Source organism: Erithacus rubecula (genome assembly GCF_903797595.1).
Source record: "Erithacus rubecula genome assembly, chromosome: 8".
NCBI lineage: Eukaryota > Metazoa > Chordata > Aves > Passeriformes > Muscicapidae > Erithacus > Erithacus rubecula.
Window position 1 is genome coordinate 18,327,136 of NC_136659.1, and position 22,265 is coordinate 18,349,400.

A 22,265-nucleotide genomic window follows, 5' to 3' on the forward strand; every position below is an offset into this window, starting at 1 on the left:
AATTTTTACATCCTACAACAGGATGTCCTAAAATGATACACTATGAACAATGAGTTTAGTAGTGCCTTTTAAGGCTGCCTTATCACTTGCAGCCATCTAGCTGTGAAGTTAGGTTTTAATTTCTTTTCAATCAAGACATTTCTACATTGATTTTCATTTCTACTATCATAGCATCCTATACTTTTAAAATAAACCTTTAGTGCTTTTCTCTCAAGAACTAAATTAGTTATTCGGCTTTGTTATTCTTCACACAACTGTTGGTATTTTTTGTAAACCAGATCAGTATTTAGATGTATTGTACATACAACATAACTCCTAGTACAGTTCAGTGTTCCACTCCATAAGCCTCAAAAAGCATTATAAATTAACCTTTTGCACAGCACAAACATGAACATATCTGCTAGCTTTGAAATCACTTCTCACTTAGTACTTTAGGTTCTGTATTAACACCATCTGGACTTGCTTGGCTTAGTAAGAACACAAGCTGTGTAGTGATAAAAATCTAATGTCTAAAAATCCTTTGCCTATTCCTTCTGGAAATATTAACCTTTCATAAGCATAGAGTTAGAAATTTAAAGCCACCCTCAGGCAGCCATGTTTTCACCAGACTGTATACAGATCACCACTTTATTTGACCTGCCTTAGATTCAGTGCTCCCATACTTTTATTATGGCCCAATTGTGTTATTGCTACCTAAAAATACTTCCAAAAATATGATGACATAATTCTGCTGTTAGGCACAGAAACTGCTTCTCCCAGCAAACACCCAAAGACAAAGTTGCTGATGCAAGAAACTGAACCAGGGTGAGAATGGAAATATCACTGCAGGAAACACTGAAAGAATATTTAACTTGCCCTCCTATACCTGGTCCACAGTGATGGAAACCTGCATAAAAACTGAAAGTATGTTCCACATACAGCACCCACACAATGGGAACTGTTTTCAGCTAAAGCCTTTTGAGCACAACTCATTCACAATACTTGAGCAAAGTTAATACATTATCTTTCTGGTATTACAGATATTCCCATCACCAATTTCCTTTAAGTTAAGGGCTTGAAACAATTTTCATCACTGGTATTAGCACTTATCAAGACATTCACACTATTTATGTTAAGCCTCAGACAGAAATGATGTAGCAGGTATTTTAAGAAGCCAATATATTAATGCTGCTAGTAAAAAAGTATATTTATATATTATTTCTTCGCATTGTATTATGTTTAAATAGGATTTTTGGGTTCAGTGATGAAAAAACTATGTTGTTTCACACAGAACACTCAATTCAAATTGACTGCAAAAACAAGGTCCTTCCCTAGGGATAAATTTTGGATTTTTTTTTCTTTAGTTTATATCAGCACGCATCAAAATTTTTTGTGTCTCACTCATTTACAATAATGAACTTCTGAAAACATTGTAAATTTGCTCTCACTACAGTATAATGGTAGAGACTCTGAAAAACACTTAACCAAAGGAAAAACAGAAGCTTCACTCCTACATTCACTTGCAAGTTAAGCAAACAAATACAACCCTTTCCAATTTTGAGAAGAAGAAACTAAACTCTTTCCAGAAGTTAAGAAATACTGTAGTAAACTGCAGTCACTACATAAAACCATCTATAGTAGGCCAAATGAGTCCATCCACACATTCTTTCTTTTGGTGGCCAAAGCTATACACACAACTAAGGAAAAATACAGAATGAAGCAAGAATGAGATTGTTGTCATAACATGTTTCCAAATACTCAGCTTCCAATCCTCTGCAAGAAATTGCTCCTAAGACAAACATGCTTTCTGTACATCTCTTTATCTTCACTGACTTACTCTCTATGATCCTGAGCAGCTTCTAAATTTCTATCTATGGGAAAACAAAGTTATTTTTTTCAGCTAGCCTTTCCTCTTGGTGACCACTCAACTTCAATGCCAGAACTCTTTGGAGCCTAACATCAATCCCACAGCTTCAGTTAGAACTTACATCTCCCATGTTTATATTTTCAATGCTAAGATGGAAAGTGTTTCTGCCAACTGAATGCTGCATTAAAACTAAGGTTCTACAGAATTTGTGGAACAGCATATCCAGGGGTTAGTGAAGTCCTATTGCTGTAATAGGTGCCTCAAGGGTCACTATGGGAGGTGCCTGACAAGCACAGCATTTCTGGTAATTATGTCTGTTGATTCATTATGTCTACCAGATGCTTTTGCATTTTTGTATTTCCAGTATTCCAGATTTCAGCAAGGCTCTGCTCTTCGATGATTTACACTCTTCCACCATCTTCATGTTTACTGCCAAAACATTCTTCATCTTCTCCTTGGTCACATGAAAGTCTCTTTCTCCAGCCTTTTGCTTTTCCTCTTGTCCAAACCATAACACCTTTAATTTCTTTGAAGCTTCAATAAATTTTTATTCTGCTTTCTTCTTCTTCACTTGCAAGTTTTCCAAGCTTCAAATGTCAGAGAGTGCTGGAAGGGATGCCTCAAGCACAAATCTGTAAGGCAAAGACCACACTTTTTGTTGTGCCATCTCTCCAATATACCAAAGTGGGGAGAGAGGGAAGAGCTACTTAACCCAGGGTTTCAGCCCACCCCTTTCAACATCTTTTTTCAGTACTGGGAATCCTTAAAGGGAAGTCTGTTTTCCTTTAAAAAAAAAAATCTGTGTAACTGAGATTGCTAGTGGCTCAGCGACTGCTACACAGGGCAATGATGGATTCTAATATGTTTATGCTGGAGGTCAGAGATTTCAATAATTTCAAAGCATACACAGAGAGCCAGCTCTGTGCTCTGTGTCCAGCTAGCTCCCTCTTTATCAGAAACCCAACCTAGCAGAATTCTGCTGATTTAATGAGCTAAATCACCTCACGAAGAATCAGATAAATTTCACAACAGCAGATACAGAAAAAATTAGAACAGTACATGTAGTGTAGATGGGATGAGAGAAAAATACAAACCAGAGAGACCACTTGGAACAGTTTATAACCCTAGAGGTATTCCTGTTGTTTGGGAATGCAGTATGATTAATCAGCAAACAAGCTTTTCTTTCAAAAAAGCTAAATGGAAGCACATGAAATAAAACATTCTTCAGATTCATAACAAAATGCTATGTTCTCTCTTTTCCATGAAAAAAGCAGAGTCATTCCTTGTAAAGTAACCACAGGCCTGATTAACATGTTTAACATTCATGCAGAATTGGCAGTTTTGCAACACAGCAAAGGTGTCTTGCAAAAAAATAATGTACTGCCTCCTTATTACTGCTATGTGATACATTTCCTGCTCTGAGTTTCCTTTCTACTTAAAAATGCCATTTAGACAATCACAGCAATTAAACACAGATTCTAAAAAAATTTTGAACACTTGGTATTTGTGCTTCTGCTAAAGCTTTTTACATAGGAATGAACTGTTTTATGAAAAACAACATGAAATTGGTAACAAAAAAAAAAGCAAGCAACCAAAAAAGTTCATAAAAACGTTTCAATCTGAGCATGCAGTATTGGTGGGTAGAAAATAGACTATTTCTACTGTTTAAAGGTGGCAATCAGTAGAGAGACCAAATACACCACAATCTCCAATCTGAGTGAAGAAAGATAATGAACAGAACAAAGAAAGTCACTGAAGACTATGGCTCATTGTCAAAGGAAGATCCCACAATCATTAGAAGCTGCTGTTATTACATGGTACAGTTAAAAGGGAAACACAGCAACACTTACCAGATTCTTCTGCATGCTGCTAGCAGCTGGGTGTTTTTACAGACAGGAATTTAGCTGGCAATGGACCAGGAGAACTGGATGTCCATGTGGATGTCCAAACACCAAGAAGAATTCAAGCTTCATAGCTTCATAGGATCATCAGTTAAGAAGTCCTAATGTTTCCTCATGCATTAGCTGAATTTAAGAACAAGATGAATCTACGCTGGTATCCCAAACCAAAATGGTGTCTTGACATGGACACAGTAGTGCTGAAGGCCCATATCTTAGCTTTTTCTTCCTTGCAAGTTATCTTCATGTCTTTTGTTTTGATGCAGCAAGGTTTTAAGGAGGCACAAATACAGGATTGTCCCATTATAAACAGACATATTTGAAGAAATCTGCATAACTGGACTTCAGAATTTCTTGATCTTTTCCTCCCAGCAGAGATTGAGAAGGTCCAAAATATTTGTATGGCTCAAGGGTATGACATGATCAGAGCAAAATGTTAAGCCTGATTGCTATGCATACTAGGTCTTGGGAACATGTGGAGCAAACAACCAAACCTGGCTGCACACCAAGATTTAAAACAGGAAGATGACATCCAGTCTCCACAACTCCAGGCCAGGAGATACTTGGTAGGGACAACTGCAAAACTCTGTAAGGAAGCACCTGGAAGGCTGCCAAAATCACCTAGGGCATAGCTGCAAGAACATTCACACTGTAATGGCCTGTATGGAGAAACCACTGCCTACTACAATAATTAAAACAGGAATGAAATCACTGCAATTTTTCACTAGTCATACCATGCTACAGAATCATACAGTGCTGAGTCACATGTTTTAAGTGACAAGAAAGAATTTATAAAGTAAAATAAAATGAAACTAAGCCCTACACATGCAAACATGCACTAACAGACAAGAAGGAAAATATATCATGAAGTCAAACTTAATAGTGCTGCTCCAGATTTATCCATCTTGTTTTGTCCACATTGGTTTTCAAATACTAAACACTTCAGAACTTCTTAGAAAATACTCAAAACAGGGCAAAAGATCTGTATTATTTTACTGCTTATTATTCAAACATAAGCATACATGGTGTCATGCAAGGCATAATACACACTAAGTAAGTGAATATAAAAAGACACTAGGTTTGAATGAAGTACAGACAAGTACCTTATAATCTTGATCTGGCAGCATGTTGAGTAAGAAAGTCACCATCTTCTGCGGAAACTCATATTTTATTGTCCAAAATAATAACTCTTCTAGAAAACATTTATGCTTCAAAACATCCATGATAGACTGATCTGCATAGAAGGTTGAAGCAGGGCATGTGTAATGCAATTAAGAACAGTAATAGTGCAGTTGCACTCATATAAAAATTCAGGAACAAAACTTAAAGAACATCTTAGCGTATTCTGTAAACAATTTATATTTAAACTGGGAAAATGAAGATCACCAATACTGCAGAGTGTCAGGGTCTGTAACTATAAAAAGAACCTCCCAGAGAAGTCGGTGAAAGTTTTCAGTACAATTCTACCACAGAGTACAATCTTCATTGATTGCATTGAATCACACCACCTTACCATAACAGCTGCACTAATCATAATGCATCACAGCAAATTGCACAATATTTACACAACCACTTAACCAAGGGAAACGCTGCAGACTACTATTCAACTGAAGTTAAAATATCAAAACAATAAAATACAATTTATGATTAAGTGATGAATTCTATTACCTAAATAACACTTTATCAAACTCTAAACAAAATAAATAGAAGCAATAATGTATCCTTTATTCTTACTTTCAAAGCAATACATGCACTGATTGACTAACCACTAAGTAGTTTGCTGGGGTTTTTTAATACAAAAATTACCATAACCAGATAATCAGGAGGCACTAACTCCTGATGGTAGCAGGAGACAGTCTCATTTTTCTCCTTTCCTGTCCAGTCACTCTGCCCCTTTACTCATGCTGATAGTAGATCCCTGTGGGGGACCTACGTAGGAATCAAGTCAGGATCTTTCCATTTTGTCAGCTGTGTTTTCAAGCAGATCAGTTTCCTGATTGCAAAGCTGCAAACTGACCTTTGCCAGAATAAACTGTTAATGAAATTATCACTTGATAGAGCATAAATCATATTAACTTTGTTCTTAAAAAAGAAATAAAGACTCTTCATCATCATTTTTCAAGGGGTTGATTATTTACGCTTTACAACTACAACAGGCGTGTTCTCTCCAACAACGTAACAGGACTAAAGAAGAGAGTAATAATAGTACTACTTCTCCATATCTAGAAATTAACTACACCTGAGGTAATGTAACTCCACACAAAATCATATATTCCAACAGGAGTGTATGAAGTGCTCCCACCAGCACACATCCGAAAACATTTTACACTGAACATCGCCTGGCCTTGAAGACTAGATCTTGAAGTGTGACAGCTTTAGAGACTGCACTGGATAGTTCTGTGCTATTCTAAGCAAGATAGGCATTTGTGATCTTCCTAAGCAGGAATTATCTCAAATTTCCACCATTACCCAATGTCAGAGTTCCCCAGGCAAGTAACCAATTTGCCCAGACTTAAATTTTAGGGTTCTCCTCAAGACTCTAGCAAGCCACTAAAAAAAGAACATGCTTTATTCAATATATTCAACAAGCATTGAGATAAAACCTTACCTTCACAGAATCATAACAGTTATTGAAATATTATGATATTTTGCAATATTAATTAATATTAAACTATTTTGTAAGGTATTACACATCACCTACAGCAATAAACGTATGATGCTCATTTATGTTCTCTTCCTCATCTCTTGTTATGAAGTTGCATGTGTGATTTGACTGCTCGCAAAAGCTTGGTAACCATGCAAGACTGAAGCCCTCTGTCCACAGAACAGAGAGCACAAGTTTAGGCACGTACCAAATGCTTCTGAGTGAGAACACCAGGTATGGAAAAGACACAACACTGTATCTGTCACTGACCATGCAGCTTCCTCTGACATATAGCACAGGTGAACAGTGCATATCCAATACTTCATGCAGCAGTTTCAGTCAGGGACACAACAATACATATCTGCTTACACCTGCTATATAATTTGAGTAGGCAGAATGCTCTTATCAAACCTTGAAAATTTGTCAAGAACACTGGGACTCATGTTCCGAAAAGCAGCACTGGATTTTAAATTTGTTTTTTAAAAAAATTGTGTCTCTGGGTTAAAATTATCTTAAACTTCTATTTCAGATGGGTGCAGAATGATGTTTTAAAACAGAGTAAAAAAAAAATACTCAATACTCAGTCCTATACCTGTATAAGTGAATCTCAGCATAAAACCTGTACTTTCTTTAAGAAAATATTTTATTCTTTCTTTGTGCCACAAAACACCTCACAGAGTGTTGTAAATACCTCTGTGGAATATGAGACTTAGCAAGCCAAGATACTCCCAGTATATAAATAACCCTGGATGAAGACAGTACCACTGCAGAGCTAGTATGGGACAGGGAGTCTGCTTATATGGAAAAGGTAAATCTGTTTTTATTCAATACTCAGTTTTCCAAAATTTTCTTTTCATACTCTTATTTTATACCCTATTGGACATAAAATATGAATACTGAAAACTTCAGAAAACTATTCGATATTTAATAAAAACAGATACTTACCCTTCCCCCATTGGCAGACTCCCTCCTCTGGGGCAGATATTAGGAGCTATCAACATCATGACCAGAGTCCATGTTGGGATGCCTCAGAGGGGGAAGACTACAATCCTGGGGGGAAATGAAATGTTGAATTCAAGTATCACTTATTCTGAAATGCCACTGCTGATACCGGTTTTCTGATCAGGCAGCTTCTAAATTTGGGCTTTCTCTCTGCCTCACCCTAATTAGTTATTATGCATCAGAACAGCAGCATTTTTTTCTTGTGTTACCTGACTCTAACTCATCTTTTAGACAAGCTAACAGCCTCCTAAATCAAAGTAAGAGAACCCTCCTTGGATGTCTCTATGCTTCCTGCATTTCTCCAAAACTACTGCCTCTTCCACATCTCTACAACAATCTTTCTCACACCATTTTTAAGATCACCTCTAAACAACACTGCCAAAACATTTAGTTCTCTGCTTTGCAGCTTCCTTATCACTTTCCCTTCAATCTGGACACACTAGAAACAATTGATCTTTCTTTTCCATACTCCTTACATCATACCATTTCATTGATTCATGAACCTTTGCATTTAAACTCAAGCTCCAAACCTTTGCTCCAGAGACCTTCCAGAAATTTTATTCCAACTTTCACCACAATTTCTCTACCCAAATATTCTTTTCATAAGGCTTGGAGTTCTATGCACTTCCTATGTCAGCCTCCTCACACTTATATTAAAAAAAGTACAAGCAAAAAGGTCTTCTTTATTTAACAACAGCATTCAAATATTATTAAGCACTTTTTAGCATAGAAACATGTCAAGCACAAGATAGAACTACCTTGTCTAGCCTATGGTTACTCTTGAACTAATACTTGCGCTGACCACAATGCGAGTGCTACTCATGTTGGACTAGAAACTGCAAAAAGGACTAAATTCAAGCTAGAAAAATAATAGAGTGTTTTCCAGAGAGACTTCATTCAAGTATTTTGTCTTAAATATTACTAAAACAGTACAGAAAGATCAACCAGAACCAGAGAGAACCGTTCTTGCCTGGCTGCAAACACAATCATACTGGACAGTGGCACAATCAAAAAAATTTGTTAAGAACAAATACATCCAACACTTGTTTGGTAAAGCTATACTGCAGCCTTGATAGGCACACAGTAAAAGTGAACGAATTTCTGGAGGTCAGCTTACAGCACAGAGGTGACAAAATGGTCAAATAGAGGCCCAAACAGTGGTACTCACTCAAGGGAAATGTAACCTGCCAATTAGCACATTTTCACTTGCTATGCTTTATTAGACTTTGCTATGTTTAATACATGTCACATGCAGCACTACAGTGCTCAGGAAGTGAAGTGAGTATCCCTGGATATTTTTGAGACAGACATAAAGCAAACATGATAAATGGAGATCAGTACTTTATAAATACCTTTGGTGGTGCTGCTTAGTTTCACCCTCTTGCGCTTTCCCACACCTTGGCTACCATCCTGGTCCTCCTGGGGTAGAGCAAGAGTTTTAAAAATTGACAATCATATACTTAGAGCCTTATTGCCAAGAGATGGTATGCTCTCAAAATTCTGGTTTAACTACCAAACTAAAACAGAGAAGCCTTCAACATATTCTCACAAGAAAAACACTTTTACTGTTTACAAGAATCATGTGTTGCGTGCAACCCTTCAGAGAAAAATGTAATTTTTTACATTGCATTTTTTTCCCCCTCAGGCAGTCTTATCATGCACATTTATTTCATTAATTTCATAAAGTTAGTTGCTTTGATTTCTAAAACTGATTGTTACAAAAGTTTAACACTCAAAAATGTCTAACCTTTGTACATCTAACATTTTACCTTAACCACTTGTAGGGTTTGTAGGGTTTTGTTTCAGAGAAAAAATATCAGCCAACATATTGTATGTCAAAGTTGGCAACATATATAATTACCTACTTTCCAATCAATCTAAACTTCTAATGCAAGAAGAAAGTATTTTTGATACCTTTAAGAGGCCAATTCTAACTGTTTGTTCCCTACAGAATAATGGAAACATTTTCCACAAGCACTTGTCACCTGAAGCTTTCAAGACACTCCACAAACTAAACAGCAAAGGTTCCAGAGTGTAATATAAGTTAAAAACATCTCCACCAGCACTTCACAAAATCTAACAGTGCATGTTAAAAAAGAATGTGACATTACAGGAGTATATTAAATGTTGCATGACTCTTTGCCAACAACGGTAGTCCTAACAAAACTAGAAATAAAGACTTTTACTGGAGCTAATAAATGAGATATAATTAATGCAGATATCTACAGTTAAAAATAAGCACTCAAAATCCTTCTTTCATAAGCAAATGCCATGTTTTACTTCCAAACTTCTCTGGAATGATAAAGAACCAGAATCTCAAGAAGTTACAGTCCTTCCTTGAGGAAGGAGACTGTTCACACTTTATATCTAAGGCCTGACCACAAGTATGCTGTAAATGAAAGGTCTGATTTTGCCTACCCTTTCATTTCCTCCATCTGAAAATTCGTTTTAAGATGGATACACATTTGAACACTTAGGCATCCTGTGGTCTTTTTGAACACAGGGTACTTTGGTACTTCAATCAGGAATGAGTCAGTACGTTCTCAGGATGCTGCCACTGCCCAGCCCCCAGTCAGAGGGACCATGTATTCTCTAGAAAAAAAATCACACTTGCTAGGATATTACCATGAACTGCACGACTCTGCAATTCAAGTCTCCTGCCCTGAAAAAAGCATCAGTGAAGAAAGTTAATTTTTTTTTATTTTATAATCTTTTTCTTAACCATGAGCTGCTTGACAAGCAAAAATTACTGAAAAGAAGTCCACTCCTTTCATCCAAAAGTCAAAATAGACTGTGCAAGTGCAAAGCTGAAATGCTAATTAGAAAAATAATGCTCCTCTCCTCTGTAAGTAAGGTCAAGTCTACACACGGGAATTTATCTACAGAGAAATTCTCACTGCTGCTAACACCAGTTCAGCTGGATTCTCAAATGCTGAAAACTGCTAACACCACCCACAGCATTACATGCTCTAAGTTTGCTTTAATCAAGACCAATTTACTTGATAGTGATTTCTGGAATACCTACACAGGTTTCTTCTCCATTACATACAAAAAGTAAACTGCAACAGTATTAGCAAAACTCAGGATTTTTCAAGAGGTCCTTAGTAAATCAAAGGCATGAGATCTATTCCTTTATACCTCCATTATTCCTAATTAGTAAAACTGGGATAACGTTTGACAGATATAAGACATAAGATTTGTGGGATTTGGCTGCAAGCATTCTCTCCCTTTCATGTTCTGTTGCAGTTCATTACAGTCTTTAAAAAGTCTCACCTCATCTGAAGAATCCCCTTGTCCTGATGTTGCCGTACCACCTGCCAAACCTTTAGAAATAAAAAGTTCAGAGATTCTTTTCATAAGTCTTATATTGAAAAGACACTATTTTAAGATATTTAAGCCAGTATAAAATGGAACACTACATTAACTTTCTTTAAAAGATACATAGCAGTGGACTGAGAAGTTGGACTAAGATTTCCAACAAAACCAGGGATGTGCAAATACATGCCATTGTAGAACTTCAATGCACTGTGTTAACAAACAAGTATTCTTTCAGAAATTTTAAAAAACCAACTCTGATTGACTTCAGTGATCAAAAAAAAAAAATTCACAGAACCTTTATAAGAAGAGGTACTGTGGACTGATAAACACTTTGCTGCAGTGGCAAAACTCCACTATGAACAATTTCATCTTGCCTACTCAAATTCCACTAATGTTATGACTGAAAAAATGGTGCTTAGCATATTAGCAACAAGAAGTTAATATGTTTAGCTTTGTTGATAGAAGTAAGAGTACTGTAATTTGGTAGTGCAATAAATAACTGGTAATTCCCTAAGCTTCATTAAGATAAGCTTTTCTTAAAAATAAACCCAAAGCAGTTTATTACAAAACCCATCAATAATCAAGTCTTCTCTTAAAATCTTTTTCTACACAAACCTTGAACAGATAATGTGCTAGATCCAGCTCCTTGTTCCTGCATACCACATGCAATTTTATCCTCAGGAAATGCCAATCCAGAGCCTTTCAAAGCAATGAGGTACTTTTCATGACTTTTCTTTGCACATGCATTCTCTCCAACACCTTGAATACATATATAAAACAGTATTAAAGTAAAAAAGCAGCTCCTTGGTTCATACACTTCATACTCTATGCAAACAATCTAAAAAATGGCCCACAATGTTTTAATTTAATAACACATATTCTCCATTACAGGAGTCCAGATAAGCATGTCTTACTTTCCATTCCCTTTCTGTATTTCTGTATCAGGAAATCCATCACATATAGGAAAGAGAAGTAATTAAATTACTCCCATTTGAATACTATAATAGGAGAGAAAAAGGAAGGAAAGAATAAAGAGAACTGCCCTTGAGGCAGCTGTGTTAAATGTTTCTCCTTTCCAATAAAGATTGGAGATTGCCTGTTCTTTAACTAGCTGCTGCCCAATCCAGTTATGGCAACTTAAAACTATAGTAATTACTATTTGTTCCATACCCATGCAAAGGACTCTTAATCACAAGAAAATTACATGGAGTTTATTTACACTAGGTGTTTGGGGTTAGTTGTGACTGGCCAACATTTTTAGATTCATTATTTGGTAAAGGATTGAATAAATAATGAAGTGGGAATCATGTTTAAGAAAAAAAAGATGAAGAAGGCTTTGCACAGAAATGCAGGACAGAAAGACAACGGCCTTTTGCTATTCAGGATACTGGAGTAACCTCTATGACAGCAGATCCCAAAATAAGTTAGACATATTCCACTTTCAATAACCTTGTTACGACTAGTTTGGAAGTATTAAGCTAGAATGAATTTCCTACAAAAACTTTTCAGAAAATGATGTTTCTTTATACATTTATTTGGGACACAGATCTGATGTTTGCTCTTACAGGTCTTAATAACAAAAGTTTCTAGTCCCTCCTGAAACTCATGTTCCCATCAACACAATAGCCTTAAAAATACGGGTTTTCTCTGTGTTTTGGGATGTCAGAAAAAAAAAAAAAAGGCAGAAAATTAAGTTATAAACAAAACTAATGCCCTTAATTCTTCACAGTTTGAAAATCTAATGATTATAAATAACAAAAACATACCAGAGCTAAGATCTTTGTAGAACTGTTGGCTAGTTAAAACCTGGGTAAGAACTGATCTCATTGCACCTCCCATTTTGGTCAAGTCTTCCAGGAAGGAAACATGAGGCTCCAATACCTGGAGGATTTTATGAAGGTCTTTCTCTGACGGCAGATCAAGAGCTGAAAACCACATAAAAAGAACTTTTGGTGTAGATATAATATAATTCAGCCAAAACTGTGACAAGCAGAACAGTTATGACCTCCAAAAATGAAAATAATTTATATATTCATAATGCTCCAAAATTCTCACATACCAATTCCAAACCATACCTGATTTCATTTTCTGGAAGAGTCCAGCACAATGCCAGGTAACATAAGCATATTAAACACATTTAACATATGCTTAAAACATATTTAAGCATGCCAGCAGGTAACAAAATCAAATCAGCTAGTCAGGCTATAATTTTGTTGGGAAAAGAAGTACAAAATACAATGACATAAACTATGGATAGCATTCATATATTGTGTCTTCACAGATTGCAAAGCAAAAGGAAACAGCATGGTAAGATGTGCTAGATACATGCAAATTCAAAACATACCAGGCTCATTATATCCCTCTCTTAAATGCTGAATCAGACTAAAGATGAACTGTGGAAGAACTAATTCTGACATCATCAGCAAGTCTTTCGGAACACATGGAACATTTGAATTTGATTTAATCCGGTGTCTTTTACAAAACCTAGAAAACAGATGAGAAAAATGTTAGCCAAGCACAGCTCAGCACTATTAACACATACTAAGAAAAGCATTCCTTTTTCCATTTTTCAGAGAGTATATGCTTTTACATTAGAGGTAGTATGGAAATGGTATTCTCAAATTCCAACTACTCTGTTCAAGTCCATTCTGATTCTGAGGCCAGAGAATTATAAAGCTGCCAATTTTTTTCTGCTGCTCAAAGTTCATATATCTAACATTTCAGCTTCTTCCCATAAATATCAGAACTATCTTCCACTGAGCAATTAGAAGAACACCGACTTTCTTTTTCTTTCTGCGACATGATCAGAGCTTGGGCTGATTTTTCAAGTCCTCATCCAGACAATGACTTTTAAAAATTTATTTTGACAATAAAAATAACTTTAAAAGGCACAGGATTTTGCAGACATGTGTATTTCAAATGTACAGCAACTGCGATTTACAAAATCCTTACAAAATTCTTTCATTTAAAAAGAAAACATTTATTCTTCAGAAAATTCCAGCATGGTAGCAGCTGAGGCTTGGCTAATGCACAGTGACACGACGTTGAGCCAAAGCCCATTAGAGCAGACAGAATGATTTCCTACTCACTTAACATGAGCCTGACTCAAGAGACACTGAATACTTTTCAGCTCCCAAGCTATTTTTAGAAAGGACATATACCAACATCAAAGAGTAATTTACCCACGTGAAAAACGACACCAAACAAAGAATAGTCTAAAAATACATCACACAAGAAAAACTTTTACTAAAAACACTCACTAGATTTTACTAATAATTTTTCAACACAAAAATTCAGAAAAAAACCAGCTCTGTTTGACTACAAAAACTGTTCCAGAAAACTTATGCCATGGTTTCCAGAAGCAGCCTGTGACTTTCTAAAACTTAAGCCTTCCCTCTCTGAGGATCACTGAAGGATCACTTTCAAGAGAAGAAGGAAATAGAAGAAAGCCACAGAGAAAGTAGGTGGATCAAGAAAAAAAGGCAAAAATTTAAAAAAAAGGATACAAGTCCAACAATTAAAATGGCAATTAAAAAAAACGGCCAGCAAATCCACAGGATTAAGAGCTTCTCTTCTACTTTTGCATATTAGAAATGAGACTTTTTATTAAGACAAAGTACAGAAGGACAGTATCAGCCAGTCAATTTGCTGTTTCTATATACACCCAATATATCCCTGGGATGGAAAGAATTCACTGGTGACTGACTGCTTTCTGTTAATTTGTGTCCAAATAAATAGTGCTCACTTTTGCCTTCCACTTTACATACTACATCCACAAAAGCTATGTAAAGTCATTCCATGTTCCTTGTTCAAGTACAGATAAACAGCACAATTTGCAACTGCAGGTAATTCAAAGAGGCTTGTAAAAGTCATTCACTTTTTCTCTTTGGTCATCCACTTTTATCTTTTCCACACTGAGAAACTGAAACTGCTATAAATCACAAATGTGACTTCATCTATGCTAAAACATGGTATTCTATATTTTCAAAGTAATTGGTCTCCCTTTCACCACTGTCTTTATCAGAAGGGATCATAAGTAAATAAAGATCTAAAAGACACAAAAGGAAGGGATTACTACACAGTGCATTCTACAATCTTTCACAGCCCACCATCCCCCATATATTTTGCATTCTGTCAAAAGATCTTTTCACTGGTTATGTTCATAAGGAAGCCACTGTAAGGAAACACACAGGTAATTTTGAATCCCAGCTTCTGCTAAGCACAAGGCTTCCTTCCACCCTCAGTGGGTTGGTTACATGATCACTGGACAAACAGCAGCCACAGCTATTCCATTACCAGTTCCTTATATACTTCTGAAAGAACTTCTTTACAACAGCATCAACTAAAGAATGTGACATCTACATAAATGTTTCAAAATGCTTCTGAGACTATCAAAACAGGCCTTAATAGGCAACAAAAAGAAGCACTGCCCAGATGTCTCCTGGCACCATCAAGCCCCAGAAATCCACCACTTGCAGGTAGAAATCTGTAACGGGGGGCAATGAAAGGTGGATATAATCTAGATAAGAAATATATTTTTTCTGAAGAAACTCAAAAATAAAGACAGAGGGGAAGACTGACTAGGTAACTGACAGATCACCTTGATCTAAGCTTTTTAACTTGATTTCACCATGGCAAAATACTTCTTCCAACAAGCCTGTAGTCCTTATTCAATCTTTGAGCAGTTCATATTTCTTGTACTATATACTCTTCAAATATTTTTACTACTATACTAGAATGATGTTTAAGAATGAGTTTATCAGTGAGAATGCCAATTCAACAGACAGAAATATTCAAGCCCTACGTATCTGAAGATCTGGCATGGAAATACTAAAACACAGGTCCACATGAAGACAAAACCCCTAAACTTTTTACCTTCTTCTTTTCTCCGACTCAAAACTATGTTCTGATTTTGATTTTGTATGTATTTTCCTACCTTTGAAATCACTTTTTCACAAAAATATAAGACTAATTTTAGCAACAGGAGAGAATAAACAGTAAACTTGCAACTAAATAAAAACTTAGGTTTAACAAAGAATCTTGTCCACATGACTTCAAATAAAATTCTGATATATCTTACACTGCATTAATATCTTATTTGTGAAATGCAGAACACTGCTGACATCTACATGAGCAAGCAATACTATGTTATAAACATAAGCAGCATTAATATCTTCTGAACAACTTCAATGTCAAACTCTTCCAATTCATTCCATTCTTTCCTACTATTTCCATTTTTAATAAATCTACTGTGGATTTCCAAAATGCATTTCAGAAACAGCTTCAGGTAAAATAACTCCTTCCCTTTAGGATACAGTTTCACAGCCTAGTTGGATTAGATCAGTCCTGCCACAACTCTGTCTTCTCATTTGTTCTAGCCCTAGCACTTGACTGATCCTATGTTAAATGAGCTCAGAAGCCAAGCCAACAGAAGTTATTTACTTACAAGAATATATAAAATATTTCACTGGGCCACTTTAAATCCACCACAACTCACAGACCAGTCTCCTTGGAAATCACACTGAAATCCCCAAACCATTTTGCCATCATCCCTTTCCTTGTTAACGTAACAAGGAGCAAAATACAGAGAACAAAATCAACCAAAATCCCAAACAAAAGCATGCAGGAAAATGCCATCCTGGCCAGCACATGTAGATACAATGCTCACTGTGGAGGCAATTCTATCACTTCAAAGGAGAGTTTTTTAAACTCCACAGTTATCACAGCAGCTAATAAATGCCTTCAAGTAGCAGCCACATCACACCTTTACAGCTTTTGAACATTTGATCAGTCCTTCATCCACTACACCCCACAGTGTCTCAAGTTTCAGTGACATTCCAGAAACTTAAGTTTACATATACACAGATGGACTATTTTTACCCCCACTTTTTTCTCACTATTTTGTACCCTGTCTCCCTGTGTTTAAAAGTAATTTTTTTCTTAAACTGGATCATAAGACTGCCAAAAGAAAGCATCCCAATTTCACGTTCTTAATGGTATTACAGCATGGAGTACCTGACTCTGAAAGAAACTTTTAGGGATAAGGATCTGGGATTCAAGCAAAATCTAAATGAAAACTGCTGGGAATCAATTCTTAAGCAAAGAAAGTAAAGCTCTACTTGATTCTTCAGTTCAGTAAGTCATACCTAAACTGAGTTCTAATTGAGCACATTATATGCATTTCATATGTACATACATGGCATAATATACATTCATACTGTATAACTTGTGACTGTCATCATGTAATGTTTCATAAAGTATTCAAGTGAAGTTTTGTAAATATGAATTAAACACAAGTTTTTTAAAAAGCATGTATTTGTTCTCCACTGTAAAACTAACATAAAAACACTATTCTTACACACGCTCAATCTACAAACAGATGCAAAATACAAAGTACTTTTTGAGTGCTACAAATATTTCTGAGATTTTACAAACCCATTTCATCATTTCTTATGCACTAGTAGAGTGTTTAAATGTTTTTTCCTACTTTTGGAGCTTTAAATATCAAACCAAATCCTAATTCAGAACAAAATAAAACTTGCATAATCAGAATTAGAAAATTATTTGTATGAAAAAGGGCTCTGATATACTGCATTGCTGCTTTATGCAAATCCACTAGTAATAACAAATACAATGGTAACTCTGAAGAAATGCAGAGAAAGAAATCTACTGTTCCTATTAAAATTAAGTTTAACATGTTTCCCCCACACACCCTAATAACTACATTTCATTAGTTAAATTCCTTTCACCTGCAAAAGGCTTCCAAAAGTGAATAAATGTGGTACTGACTTCAAGACCCAAGGAATGAGCACTCTTCTGCTCTTTATGAAAACTGCAAGCTACAGAGCTCATTGACTGAATACTTGCATTTCTGCTATTAGGGACAAAGCCAACTGAAAAGATGTCAGTCTAACTCTTTTAACCAGAAAATTTCCAAAGTAGAGAAAAGAGAGTGAATAGCAGAGGACAATGAAACACAGCAGAACAACTAACAGCTTCTCAAGACCAAAACAAAAAAAAAAAAAAAAAAATCCCCACCTTTAAAGTACATCTTTTCAGGCTTTAAGCTTTCATGACAAAGCTGACTAGCCAGGTTAAGAGACTAGAAATCTGGACACTAAGAAGCTATTCCAGTCCTTGCAGAACAGCAGGAAGAGAGGCAATGACTCACTAGAAGCTCTCTCAGTGCTCTGTGCTGCATTATGAGAAGAAGCACAGCAGTTCAAAGGAAAAGCCGACAAATTCTCTGCAGAACATTTCTAGTATTCTTAGTCCTCAGACATAAACATCCTGTACTGTAGACAAAACTACAGTGATTTACCTTAGTATACAAGTACCCATTATCAATCAGAAACAGTAGATTTGGCAGTTTCAATCATAAGGCCTTTTTTAAAGAAAAATTGAGTAAGAGTGAGAAGGAATGGACTTCTGAGAGCTGGAGCTGAGCTATGTTTGAAAGGAAGCACAGAGTTACTAAATGTGAGTATTTGTGCATTTCTGATAGCCAAGAGAGCAACTCCAGAGAGTAGCACAACCTGCTGCTGCAAAAATACTCTTTAGAGAAAAGGTGGATGCTCTGGAATTAAATTGCTGTACTGTAATTCCATCTAAGTACAACTAACTTCTACCTAGCCTGATTGAAAAGCCTCAATCTACACGTAATTTGAAACATATTTGTACAATATCAGATACACAGCTAGACATTACAAATGTAATACTCAGTCTCTTTGGTGCAGCTTTTGCAAACATCACAGTGATTGTAAAGTGAAGCACTTACAAATTAAAAAAGGCTTCACTTATGGTATTCATGGAAATATTAAGGTTCTTTAAATTATCTTAATTCATCTACTTGCATGTGTGAATACAGTCTTCAACAGGAACTGCAGCCTTTCCAGCTGAGAAAAGAAACTTACTTCTTAAAGGACCTTACAATACAGTATTTCACTGTATTGAAGAAGGCATTGATGAGAATACGTTTCAAATTAAACTCTAAAAAGCAATCCTTATCAAGGTTTACATGAAAAAAGCACACAAGAAAAATATTTACATTCAACATTACTTCACAGTATGGAGTCTAAAGGTAGTGTCTTTATTTTCCCCTTCAACTATGATCTAAAAGATAGAGGAATTAAGACATAATGTATATTCTAATTTTGAAGGCTTAATTATATTTAGGATCTGATTTTGCAGAGTTCTTAGTCTTAAACAGCACCCACATGCAGAATTACCAGCTGACTTCAGAAGTAGACCTGAAAGACAATCAGATCAGCAAATAAATTATCTGGTCCTGGGCCCTCATCAGAGCCATGTCTGCCTAGCCCTCAATCTTCCCAAATCACTCTAAGTTCATGCCCAGTCTCCTGACCAGTTGCTTTTGGAATAACATCAATTATCTACCTTGAAGTACATGGACAGTACATCTACTTTAAAGAACAAAAATCAAGTTCTCAAAACAGAGTTAACAGAAACATTTTCTGACTAACAAAATTCTCCCAAGAGAAATTAAAACAGGTCAAATATATAGCACGTATTATTTTGACCCAAATACTTCATATGACAAAGTTCTAAGTGACTACACAGTGCTAGACAAATGCAAAAACAACCTTCATTTCTTCAGGATTTCAGTAAGATGTGTGAATTTTAATAATAGTTGTCAACTTGAGCTTTGTCCAAAGTAACTTAAGTAACTTGCAGTTCTCTTAGAAAGTATTTATGTGTTTCATGCCAGAGCTATTATCAGTGCAGGTACTGTGCAGAAACAAAAACGTGCATCCTGAAGAAGGCAGGAGTTCATTTAATCCTTGCTACTGTAATAGCCATTTGGGTATCTCCACTAATTCAATGCAAAGAAAATTCATTGTTTTCAAAGCTTGGTACTAGAATCCTCTATAGAGGAAGGCAACTAAGATACTATTATTGAAAATCACCTGCAGATGTCAGATACTATTCTAGGATGTTTTAAAAATATAAAATTCCTGACACTGTAAAAGTGAGAAGGAAGTATGGCCTGAAAACTGAATCAACCTACATGGCCAGTAAAAATGATCTAAGAAACAATAGTTCTTCAGGAATGTGTTCCCTAAACATATTCCCAAAATCACATTTGTTCCACTGCAAACAGATCCACTGACAGCTCCATGTAGATCAGATATATACCAGACAAATAACACTCCACCCTGATGCACAGAACTTAGAATCCCGGTCAGATGATAGGTCCATAAAAAGTATACAAGCAGCTTTAGAATTTGGTGGGATCACAGTAAAGGAACTGAAAATCACCACTGGTCTGCCTAAATCTAAACAAGATTGCTACAGAGAGCTCTAAAACACAGCTCCTCTTAAATTGAATATATACCACCAAGGGAAATTACAAAGAGACAAGTGATACAATAAATGAGCCAAATGTCAGGCAAGGCAAGATATATAGCAGTCATATCTTGTGAGCTCAGCCTTCACAGTACTGCTGTGTTCTTCAAATCAGACTGGTCCTATCAGCAAACCTTTGGGTAAAACCATAATTTAAGTTTGTTCAGTAACTAACACAGCAATAGTTCAGGCTTCTAAATATTTATAGTTATGTATATAGATATAGTTCAACATCTTACTGAAACAATTATACACTATTCCAGAGGCATGTATAAAGTCACAATGCATCCAGTCAGGTCATAGCTCTAAAGGTAGTAATACAAAACTATCACTTGGCTGTTGACCACTTGGAATACATCTCAGCAACTAATTTAGAGGCTAATGTAGTTCTAATTAGAGATGTGCTTAAAAGAAATCAAGTCAGGCAGGTTTGAGAGCTGAGTATATGACATGATAGACTTAACCAACATGTTGATCTGCAATGTTTTTTGCTTTCCAAGGATAAGGCCTAACATGAAGCTCTGTGTAAACTACTCAGTATTACTGTGGAATCTTAAGAAGCAATACTGTATCTTGAGCTTTATGTGTAGGGGAGACATGAAGGAGGACAGAGGAAATAAATTATTTAAAAATGCATGGTAACTCCAAATTCTGTGATCCCTGTGAATTCCAGTATGAATTCCTGTACTTTGTATGTGGATGAACACGGTGGAGGATTTGTTCTGAAGAGTTACATCCATCACACATGACCATGGATTTATCTAAACTCACACACAAAACAGCCACTACAGCTCAGACTTCTCTTCAGTCCCGCCTTGGTAGCTCAAAGGACTTCAGAGGCAGAAAAGCTGCATGGAGTTGTCAGAGACCCTACACAGCTCAACAAACCTGAACACACAGGCATTTTATGTGGTTTCATAAAACTCAGAGGCTAAACTAAAGTTGGCTACTTGTCAGCTCTCAGCCTGATGATAAAGCATCTGTTTCACCAACCTCCTGAAGAAAGTTCCAAAAGAACATCCTTAACTCTTTGAGGCTCAATTACCAAACCTAGCCTAGGTCCTGGGAACTGAACCTGAAAGCAGCAATATGCTGCTTCATATATATGAAGCATATATATATATGAAGCATATATATGCTTCTTATATATGCTAAGAAGGTGATTTGCTGTTGCAAGATACTCCACAAAATAACCACATAATCCACTTTGTGACACTAAAACAATAATTGCCTGTATGTCCAGAACACAGCCACAAGCAGATCTGACGTTTTTGATCTAAGGGGATCCCAGTGCTACAATCCAAGATGGTAAAAGAGACCTTCCCTGATAAACATGCACCGAATGCATCCAAAGATAACTAGTAACAACAGCTTTCTCAAGAGCAAGCTTCCTTTTTTATGATCTTTCTCTTTGTTAAAATTTTTACAAGCCTAGAATATGAAAAAGTTCCTTTACTCTTACTTAGGTACAGAATGCAAAAGAAATATAATATAATCTTCCATAGCTCCCAATCTCTGAAGTATCTCTGAAAAGGAATATAATGAAGAGTAGAATTCTAGGGGGACAGAATAGCAAGGGCCATCAAAATTAGGTATCTACCATCCAAAATTTAACAAAAACATTCAATAATCCTTACTGAGTGCAAACATTTTAAAACACTGAAAAAATCAAGGCCATTTCTAAATAAATTAAAGCAGGAAAAAAAAGCAGTTTAAAAACTAAGAATATACTTCTCATACAAGCCAGCAAGAGGAGGCAAGGAGAATTGTCCAACCTTTTCATAAGGGGATCACAATAGACCCAACAGATACATTTGTCTCCAAGCGAGACATAATGATGGGGAAAAAAAGAAAACAGAAGTCTGATCTACTGTGCAGCTCATACAGGAACTCTATGAAACCTACCCTGACTCACACTTTAAAACACAGAGCTAAATGGAAAGATAAGCAGGGATCAGTAGAGACAGAACTGCAGGAAGTTTAGACCTAGGTACCTGAAGGTGCTTTTGAACACACAGCATTATCACCAATCTGTGAGAGTCACCTTTCTTATAACTACATGATTTTTTACTCAATAAAGAAACAGCCCAGTGTGGCAAGTGGAAATGGATAACATCTTAGTCCCTTTGATGCAAGTCATAAGAGAAGGCAACACTATGTAAATGTATTGGTTGCCAAAACTACCAAGGAA

General features: G+C 36.1%; 1 protein-coding gene across 4 annotated transcripts in view; it reads right to left on the reverse strand.

Annotated features, from left to right (window-relative positions):
* Positions 1–22,265, reverse strand: part of UBR3 (ubiquitin protein ligase E3 component n-recognin 3) — a 96,284-nt gene that overhangs the window by 69,885 nt on the left and 4,134 nt on the right. For all 4 annotated transcript variants that reach the window (XM_079310759.1, XM_079310758.1, XM_079310757.1 and 1 more), the window contains exons 2-7: positions 13,053–13,192; positions 12,475–12,633; positions 11,324–11,467; positions 10,664–10,713; positions 8,743–8,809; positions 4,848–4,978 (exon numbers count right to left, since the gene is read on the reverse strand). In XM_079310759.1, coding sequence (XP_079166885.1) covers positions 4,848–4,978; positions 8,743–8,809; positions 10,664–10,713; positions 11,324–11,467; positions 12,475–12,633; positions 13,053–13,192 — 691 coding nt within the window. The remainder of the gene's footprint in view (positions 1–4,847; positions 4,979–8,742; positions 8,810–10,663; positions 10,714–11,323; positions 11,468–12,474; positions 12,634–13,052; positions 13,193–22,265) is intronic.